Source organism: Coffea arabica, chromosome 5e (assembly GCF_036785885.1).
Source record: "Coffea arabica cultivar ET-39 chromosome 5e, Coffea Arabica ET-39 HiFi, whole genome shotgun sequence".
NCBI classification, from domain to species: domain Eukaryota; kingdom Viridiplantae; phylum Streptophyta; class Magnoliopsida; order Gentianales; family Rubiaceae; genus Coffea; species Coffea arabica.
The window spans coordinates 2,856,722-2,867,155 of NC_092318.1; the positions used below are offsets into that span (position 1 = coordinate 2,856,722).

Consider the following 10,434-nt stretch of genomic DNA (forward strand, 5'->3'; position numbering starts at 1 on the left):
AAAACACATAGGCCCACCATTGGCTCCTTTCCAAGTATTCCTAAAAACTTTTGAATTGTCATCACTAAATGAACAGGGCAAAGTTGGGATATTCTTCTTCTTCAATGATTTTTTCTTGTTAGCTGATAAGACGTTTATGTTGACAAATTGCTATTACTACTGATCGAGATGCGACGCGACAAATAAATTGGGAAGGAAGTAATAATCCCTCCGTTCCATTTGATAGTCATGTTTTCCTTTTTCGTCTGTCCCAAATTGTAGTCCACTTTTCAATTGAAAAATATAGTTATATTTTAATTTTCCTAAAATACCCTTATTCAATGTAAGTTGTTGTTATTATAAACCTACCCCATTTAATGAGAATTGATTCTTTTTTTACCATCAATTCAAGTTCCCATAAAGTTGTACTCTAATTAATATGAGAGTATTTTAGAAAAATAGCTACCTAAATTGATTGTTTCAACAAAGTTAACTACTTTTTATTAAACTGTGTGAAAAAAGAATCAGAATTATCAAAGTGGGACGGAGGGAGTAATAATTAGTACGTACTCAAATGCAAACACTTGTGAGTGGACACGAAAATGACTATTTTAGTGAGTCTCAAATATTCGGCGAATTTCTAGAAATAATGCTAAATTTAGAAAATATCTCATTAATGGTGTTTTATGGTATTGTATTTTTTATTTAGAGTCGTCGCATTTGAAAAAAATGCGGCAACAGCAAAATAGTATTTTTATCTTGAATTATTTTTTGGTGTCACAAATGCGGCATTTTTGTTTTGAATTATTTTTTGGTGTTAGAGTGAATAAATGTTTTTATTTTTTTATACATCTTCGCGGGCGACTGTGAAAATGACCATTAGCCGCATCCAAAAGTGGATGCGGCGACGCAAGATGTCAGAAGTCTTAACCGTCAAGTTTCCTTATTATTTATTTGGTTAATGGATAAGTGATCGTTATTTGCCAAATTTGTCAAACACATGCCCAACTTTCTATAGGGAAATTTAGGAATAATTTTAGAAGCCTCCCCTAAGATTTTTAACAAATTTACTATCCTCCCCTGAAATTTTAAAAAATTATTAACCTTCTTTAAAACTAATCTTCTTGTAAAAAATTACTGGGACTGTTAATGGGGTCGAACCAACTCGAGCTCAACCTATTTGGCCTCAAAAAAGCTCCATGAGCCTAAAGTTTAATTGAATCGGGCAAAGTTTGGATCTAAATATTAGATCCGAACTAAATGTAAGTCAAATTTGAGTCATTCTAGGTTCATGCCTAATTAAAAGTACACCCATGTATGAGTATAATTATATATGTAAAATATATATGATAATATATATAATTTATAATTATCTATACTACATATATTATATATAAATGCAGAGGAGGGTGTTTGGGATAAACAAAAATCCGTCACTTTATATACTTCATGAACTAACCTTGATGATGAAGAAACTTTTGGTATAAACAAAAATTTATCTTTCTTTGATAGCTACCCACTACCAATATGATTTTTACCAAATAATATGTATTTTTTCATATTCTATTTTTCAACTTATTTAGTAACTCTTAATTTTAATTAGCAGCTACCAACTACTTTTTATAACTTTTATTTTGCTGAATTTTTTACATATGTATTTTCAAAATATAAAATCAATTTTCTTAAAAATGATTTTAATAAATATACTCAATATATTTTACAAATACTTTTTCTATTAGTTGCACACACATTAGTATGTGTATTGAATACTAGTACATATTGCGACATAAAATGTTAATAAATTATATGTAAATTTGCATTAATTCATAATTATAAAGTATATATTATATATAATTATGTATTTAATTATGAGTTTGGGCCAAACCCGATTTGATTCTGAATCTCATATAATAATGTGAGTTGAGATTAAACCTTTTTACTATGAGCCCGAATCCCAAAACCTCGAAACTTGAAAATTCATATAATTTGTGAACTGAGTTTGGGCTTGCTAAAGTCCGCTTGACACCACTACAAATTATCCCAATTCACAAAAAAATTAATAACAAAAAAATGTGCATTCATTTTTTTTTTGTTATTATTGGTTTGAAATTAATAATAATAAAAAGCTATTATTCGTTTGAAAAGCTATTCATTTTTTTTTATTCTTCTGTCCTGGAACTTGGATATTTGAGTACAGTAACATGTGTATACTGGGGGAAGACCCTTCTGCTATTTGTGGCAGCTGTTTCGGAAGATGTATCCAGATGATAATTTTTCCCGAAGAAAATGGCATAGTGGAATGAGGCCGTAGAGAATGGTGCATCGCCACATCCACTTTTGGATGCGGCAAATGGTAATTTTCACAAAGATGCATAGAAAAGAATAAAAAATCTTTAGTCATTCTGACACCAAAAAAAAATTTTCAAAACAAAAATACTATTTCGCCCAAATGCGGCGATTCTAACTGTAGAAAACAATCTCACCGAACACTCTAAATGAGATATTTTCTAAATTTAGGATTATTTGTAGAAATTTGTCCAAATATTCATACAAATTAAACTTGACTCTAACTCTATGTCCTAAGCTCTAACAATGTTTGAACTCTTATTGTTTTTGGTCCAAGGCTGAACTGCCAAGAAATTATGCTTGCATCAACAAAATATATGTTTGGAAGCTCCAAAGTACCGTTTTGTAAATTGAGTTCATTGCATTTACCTCCCTAGAAGTTTATCTAAATCACAGCAATAAATCCATAGTTTTTTTCAAGGGTAAATAACCTTTTATCTCTCTATGATTTGGTGCTTTACCACATGACTCTCTTATAGTTTAAAAATCTATATATATCACATGACCTTCATATAGTTTAAAAACCTATATATAATCCGTTCATGATTTGGGTTAACGTGATACCATTAGTTTTTCCATTAAAACTAATGGTCAATAGTAAAAAGTAAAATCAAACTAATAAATTGACAAATTCACTCTTTCACTACTTTTTTCGCTTTCTTTCTTTCTTTTTTTTTGTGGAAGAGGAGAGATGATTTGGAAATATATACTTTGGCCTATAAAACCTTAATTTTCTCCAATTACAAAAGAGATGGGAGGGAAATAAAAAATAAATGAATAAGAAACAAAAAACATGGAAGGGAAATATAAAACAAATAAATAAGAAAGAAAAAATACCAAATCTTTTTTATTACAAATATCATTATAGATTTTTAAACCAAATCTTTAATGGTATTTTCTAGTTCTTATTTATCTATTTTGTATTTCAATTTCTTTCTTTTTATGTTTGGAGGGGAATAAAAAGAAGTAATGAAAGGGTAAATTTGTTAAGTTATTAGTTTGATTTTGACTTTTACTATTAACCATTTGTTTTAATGGAAAAATTAACAGTCACGTATTAACTCAAATCATGAGAGGGTTATATATAGGTTTTTAAATCATATGGGGTTATGTGGTAAAGTACAAAGGGTAAAAGTTAATTTATCCTTTTTCCAAATCAGCCCAACATTTTAAATAGCCAAACATTTGCCATTGCTCAATTGCATCATTTGCAACAGAATTTTTTGAAATTATCAAAATACTTATTTTCTATCATCCTTCTTCCAGCCATTCTTTCATCTTTCTATAGATTAAAGTTAGTGTAACCAAAACTCTGGTCATATGACATCACTAATAAGAGTATATCTCATTGAGTGTAGTTTCTTGAACCTCCACTATTATATTTTTTATATTCTAAACTCTTTTCTATTTCAACGTGCAAATAATCAAACTTCGTTTTCCAAAAAACATAAAATTTTAGGATTTTTATACAAAGATACACATATGAAAATTAGAAGTAAATATCAAACAAAGACACTTTTCTTGGTTTAAGGATAGGAATTTAATGTCATGTTTTCCTAAATTTATTAGTACATTTTTTAAAATTTAATGCTTTGTTATGGATAAAAATCCATAAAGTTTAGCTCAATTTTATCATTCCATACGAAATTAGATATTTAAGAAAAATAGATAATTTGTTGTATGGAAACAATGAATTGGACCAGTGTGGTAGCGACTGAAATAAGCCATATGCAATTGAAAAAGTAATTGTTTATTTTCTTTTAATCCATATTTATTTTTTTGGATTATATTAAGGAGTTTCTTAAGAGTGGCTATTCAAAGGGTTAAAACACATTTTGGTCAAATCATAGACTCCTTTTTTATTTAGATAACAAACCTCAAGGGAGGTAAATGCAGTTTCGCAGAGGGTAGTTTTGTCATTTCTCCACTTCTAATAATTGGGTTTAGACACCGACTCATAAGGGATAATTCGAATTTAGTCAAACCGCAGAGTTTACTCAATAATACGGCCAAACATTAGGAGAAGTAGATGCATTGACCCTTTTTTATTTTAAAGAAACAAAGAGAGAGAGAGAATTTTTATTAATTAGATTATTGAAAATCATTCAACATTGGTTTCTTGACAAAAGATGGCGGTATATTCTATAAGGAATCCACGAAAGCTGAAGAATTTAGCTATAGAATTCAACAAAGCTACAGGATCTTGGCATAACAAGTCAATTCAGACAAAACCTTAGGAATATCTTCTACTACTGGCCCCATTGTAGAAAAATCATCATCTTCACTATTCAGCAATTAAATAACCGATAAAGAGTCTCCTTCAAGTGTAATATTCGGAGTGAACAGATTTTAATGCTGAATTAACTGCCTCCTTTGTAGCAATGGCTTCTGTCCTCCTTCGATTCAACAGTCCCTTGGAATTGCTTGGACAAACCAGCCATAAAAGCTTCCGCATGCTTCCGATATCGTAGAGTTTAATGCACCCTCAAAATCAACATTAAATTGATTCATCGTACACTACCCCGCAAGAGGAACCTAGAGGTTCCACATTGGCTTCTTTGAAAGCTACTAGGGAATTAGTCACAAAGCGAACCATTGATAAAGGTTCTCTATGCTTGCCATCAAACAAAACCAAGTTCTGATTGTTCCAAATCTCATCACAAAGAGTAGCAAAAAGCTCCGAATCCTCACTTGAAAAGAACTCACAAAATTTCTGTAATCCAAAGATGAACACCAACTGAAGAGGTATTTTCATCAATATGACACCTTAAGTTTCAAATAAATAGTGATATTAAAGATTTTAGGATTTAAGAAGCGAGGAGAGAGAAGGATAAAATGAGATGTGAATTATATAGACAAGTCACCTGTAAATCTAGGAATTGTAATTAAAAAAAACAACTTGAAAAAGCCAATTATTTATTTTTATTATTCTTTTTGCTTTAAAATGTGGGTTTTGTATGAAATTTTTTTTGGGTCAAGTACTATTACCATATTATTTTTTTGGGTCAAGTACTATTACCATATAATTATTTTTTTTGTATGTAAACCTCTTGATTTAGAGATCATTGAAGAAAGCTAGTGATTTTGATGTTTACATTAAGGGTATGTTTGTTTGGACTGAAAATATTTTCCCGAAAAAGTTTTCCAGAATTTTTGGTGTTTGGAAGCAAAAGAGGTTGGAAAATGATTTCAGCTGGAAAATGTTTTCATGCCACCGAGTGGAAAATGACTTCCACAACAACTTTCCTGAAGTTAATTTCCGATAACCAGATAACCCGCTCCCAGTGCTAGAGAATCACCAGCAGCAGAATCATATTAGTCACAATATCAGTGGGTATTCCACTGGAATTCTTAAAAACTTTGGTTGCACATAATTTGCCGAGCAATTTGAATTGATAAATAACAAGTATCTGCACTCAACCTGCAAACTAAAGTATTGCTATAGAAGTACTGAATTATGACATCAAACCTCGTGCTATAACACATAGCGACCTATCTGCTCTTCTCCCTTGAACCCATGAAAGATCAGACAACAAGAATAAAATCAACAGCTCTAGTCGGATTTGCATTCATCTCAAAAATATTCCAGACATTTTCCTTTCTCCTTTCTACTAATTAGAAGTAACTTAAGGCAAGTAAACAACGCTGCAAGAATATCAAACTGTCCTACACTATTCTAATTCAATTGCTAATATGTTTTATGTGATAATCAAGTCTAATGTGAAAGATTGCATTTGTGTCAGGTGGTGGTGGTGGGATTTGACAATTTAGTTCTTTTAGGATTACAAGTGTCTTTTTTCTATGAATGATCGAAAGAACTACTTTAATTTAAGTAATGAATATTAATTAAATTTTGAGACGAAAGAATTCATTTTTTTTCAAATATCAAAATATCCAATATTGTTAGTTTGATCTAGATCTATCCTAATTCCACCCTGTATTCGAGTTGGGAAATTTAAGAATTCATGGTGTAATATGAATAAATATTTTATAAAAATGATAATATGATTATAATTGATAGAAACTAAAATTAACTTGTAATGAAATGAATGTTTTGAGAGTAGAAAAATATTTGCAATATATCAACAAACATATCAGAAAATATTTTCATTGACAAACCAAACACCTGAAAATTATGAAAAAAGGAATTCGGAAAATATTTTCACTTAATAACCAAACATTGGAAAATTATGGGGAAGAAAGTGATTTTCCAAGAAAATGATTTCGATGGAAAATATTTTCCTAGGGAAAATATTTTCAGTCCAACCAAACGGACCCTAAGTGAGCGACATTTTCTTATTTCTATTAATAAATGAAAGTTTTATACTTTAGCTAACTCAAATTATGTTTCGGGAGAGCAAAAAAGAAAAGTTTGAGAATCGGATCATTAGTTTGGTCGATTTTTAATGGTTTTGACTGATTTTTTATCAAAGTAATTTTATGCTACAAACTACTTTCGAAAGAAGGTCAGTTCATATTCAGACAACACTGACATTATACGGATAAAGCATTTGCGAAGAAACTTATACCAAGACTAGTTGTTACTTCAAGAGAGTTGGGATAGATAAATTTTCAACAAGTCTATAATTTGTGCAAAAAATAATTATTCAAAGGGTAATTACCATTTCAACTTTTATCAAAAGTGTCACTGTTTAAGGAAAAATTGAAGACACGTCAGTCATCCAATTAGTCTAAAGCTAATAATTATAGAACAAATTATATTGGCATCATATTCTTGACGGGGAAAGAACCTCAGGGGCTACCTAGGCTGTGGTTTCCATCGTAGAGCTGAGTCTTTAAGTGCAACATCGAAGGCTATATTTAACAGTCGTTGAAATGACCTCAACGTATTTTCCAAGTTTGAGAAAAAGAAATCAATAAATTTTGTTAGGGAAAGCAATAAAAAATAAAAAATAGATTTAATTAGCTTTTCTAAGTTATTTATTATTCAATTCTCTAGTATACATATATTGCAATTTCGATATAACTACTGTATTTCATTTCATCTTGAAACTTTTAATACCACTATTTAAATTTTAAGAAACCATCTTAATCGAAACTTCAACATTATGATCAACAATGCCAAGTCAAAACTTGGCCATTATGATCAAGTCATAATGATCAACAATGCCAAGTTACAGCAATTTGATTTTGAACTTCGCCATCCTGATTTTTTGTCAATTATTCTAAATTTGCACAAAATCCGAAGCATCGAGGACCACATTTGCAAAAGTCAAAAGTTTAGGGACTACATAATTCATAAAATGGATCGATTATAGCGTAATTTCCAGCAACTTGGGGGTCTTTTGTTTTGCTGGGTGTAGTCCATTGGGTGCACGTGAACTTCGTGGGAAATTGGTGGCGTTCAATTATTTAACCTTGGTAAGTTGGTGAGTGGTCTGACAGCTTTTTTATTTTTTATTGTTATTTTTTTTTGTAAATAGGATACGAATCCCTAATCTACAGTTCAAAGAGGGACTTTAGTCCTTTTTGATAACCACTGCCTTTGCAAGTTGGCAAGCTATCTTGTTTACATAAAGGTTGGGATTTTGCTGTGGAATATTTGAATATCGAAAGATAACAGTACAATAGTAAAAAAAAATTTACTGTTATTGTCTATTGTGGATCATCCTGGATAATTCAAGCAACTGTTTTAGAAAATGACTCTCATAATTATGGTCAAGCCAATCCAACAGTGCTCCCAAGCTCGAAAATACAGCAGAAGGTAAAATGATTTGAAACCGGATCGACAAGTGAATTGGATGAGCTTCCTACTTCTGGCTCAATCAATTCAACCAGTTCAACTCTGATTTAATGATTTTATAAATTTTTAATTATATTAACATTAAATAACTTGAATAATATTAATATATAAAAAATAATGAAAAATCGGTCCAAAGGCCAGCTTTTTTACTGATCCAATAGTGCTTCCAAGCATGAAAATACAGCAAAAGGCAATATTTTGAAATCCAGACCTACAAGTGAACTGGAAGAATTTGTGGTTCAATTAATTTTGCGGTTCAACCTCTGTTTAATAATTTTATAATTTATTTTAAAATTAAATTATTTGGATAAAATTAATATATAAGCAAGAAATAAAATTTTCGTGAAAAACCAGTTCAAATGCCTATTTTTTTTCTTATCAATTTTGACTGATCCGATCGATTTTGATTGAATTTGACCAATTCAATTGATTTTTTAACCTTCTAGGTTAAATATAAAAGAACAAATTATCTGGGTAGTCACTAAACTTTTTCAATAGTCAAGATTTAGCTACTCAATTATTAATAGCATGTTGTTACCCATTAAACTATTAATAATATAAATTTTGTGTCATTTCATCTAATTTCACTATTAACTCTGTTAGATCTAAGGGTCTACATAAGATATATTAGTAATGGTTAAATCTTGTAGAGTTAATGACAAATCAGATGGAATGACTTAGAATTTAAACTTTAATAGTTTAGTGGGTAAAAACATGCTATTAATAGTTAAATGAGCAAAACTCGATTATTCGAAAAGTTGAATGGTCAAAACTTGACTATTCGAAAAGTTTAATGGTTATAAGGATAATTTGCTCTAAGATATAAGCCATGGTTGATTTGTCGGTGGCAAAAGGCACGCATTCCACGTTTTCTGGTAAAAGGAGGTATGGTAAATATTCTTAGAACTATTGCCGTAAATCTGAAATCACCTATAAAAGGGGCCATCTTTGGGCAACCAATTTCACCCCCAAATAAATCTGCAAAAATAGCTGAGAAAAAGAAAAAAAAAATGGCTGCCTGTTTACGACCACTGTTCTTAGCATTAACATCCCTGCTGATGATATCTTCATTGACCAGGTCCTCAGAAGGCGCTGGAATCGCAGTCTACTGGGGCCAAAATGGCAATGAAGGAAGCCTGGAAGAGGCCTGCCGTAGTGGCAACTATGACTATGTAAATATTGCCTTTCTGGTATCCTTTGGCAGTGGCCAAACACCGGAACTGAACTTAGCTGGCCACTGTATCCCGAGCCCATGCACCTTCCTGAGTTCTCAGATAGAGGTTTGCCAGAGCCTGGGCATCAAAGTGCTCCTTTCTCTTGGTGGAGGTGGTGCCGGGGCAGGGAGAGGGCCAATCCTGGCTTCTCCCGAGGATGCTCGCGATGTTGCAGCCTACCTCTGGAACAATTACTTGGGCGGTCAATCAGACTCTCGCCCACTTGGTGCTGCTGTTTTAGATGGTATAGACTTTGACATCGAATATGGGTCGAACCTGTACTGGGATGATCTCGCCCGTGCACTCTCGGGATACAGCACAGCAGAGAGAAAGGTGTACTTATCCGCAGCACCACAATGCTTCTTTCCTGACTATTATCTTGATGCTGCTATCAGAACTGGCCTCTTTGATTTCGTCTGGGTGCAGTTTTACAACAATCCGCCTTGTCAGTATAGTACAACAACAGGCAACGCCGATAACCTCTTGAACAGTTGGAGTAATCAATGGTCTCCCTATCCAGGCGTTAATAAATTATTCCTGGGATTACCTGCAGCCCAAGCGGCCGCACCTAGTGGCGGTTACATCCCACCTGAAGTGCTAATTAGTCAGATTCTTCCCGTTGTGCAGGGCTATCCCAACTATGCAGGGGTCATGCTTTGGAGCAGATACTATGACCAAAGCTACAGTTCAGCAATCAGGCCTTTTGTTAACGGCGATCCTCTGACTTATGCAACCAAGTCCGTGAAAAAATCCCATGCTGTAGCATGAGTTCCTCTCATTATCTGCCGCGAGATGAAATGTAGTCCTGGCTGCTTATGCCAGAGATCAATCTACTAATGAATAATGGGCTATGAGTTCCCAAATCGATTAAAATGTTTATTAAATTTCTTCCCGTTTTAACCGCGCTCTCTCTCGAATGTAGCCCTTCGATATGCAAATAAACTCTTGCATGCTCATCAAAATTCATATACAATTTTGTAGCCTACAGAGAAGTTTACACATGGATGTTTAAGTATCAGATAAGCTTGGGCGAAGACCAAATTTTGTGTACTACTGAAACATGGAACAAGATTTCAATCCCATACATAACCTCTAAAATCACATACAACTAGAATTTTTGCTTCTTCATTT

General features: G+C 32.3%; 1 protein-coding gene across 1 annotated transcript; it reads left to right on the forward strand.

Moving 5' to 3' along the window:
• The first annotated feature begins 9,044 nt into the window (after window positions 1-9,044).
• Window positions 9,045-10,203, forward strand: LOC113722707 (acidic endochitinase-like). Its single transcript, XM_072048280.1, has one exon. It carries the CDS (start codon window positions 9,100-9,102, stop codon window positions 10,069-10,071), a length of 972 nt encoding a protein of 323 aa, XP_071904381.1. The 5' UTR covers window positions 9,045-9,099; the 3' UTR covers window positions 10,072-10,203.
• Window positions 10,204-10,434: the final 231 nt, after the last annotated feature.

Coding starts and splice junctions, on each gene's coding strand:
- LOC113722707 (XM_072048280.1), top strand. CDS start 9,100: ATGGCTGCCTGTTTACGACCACTGTTCTTAGCATTAACATCCCTGCTG.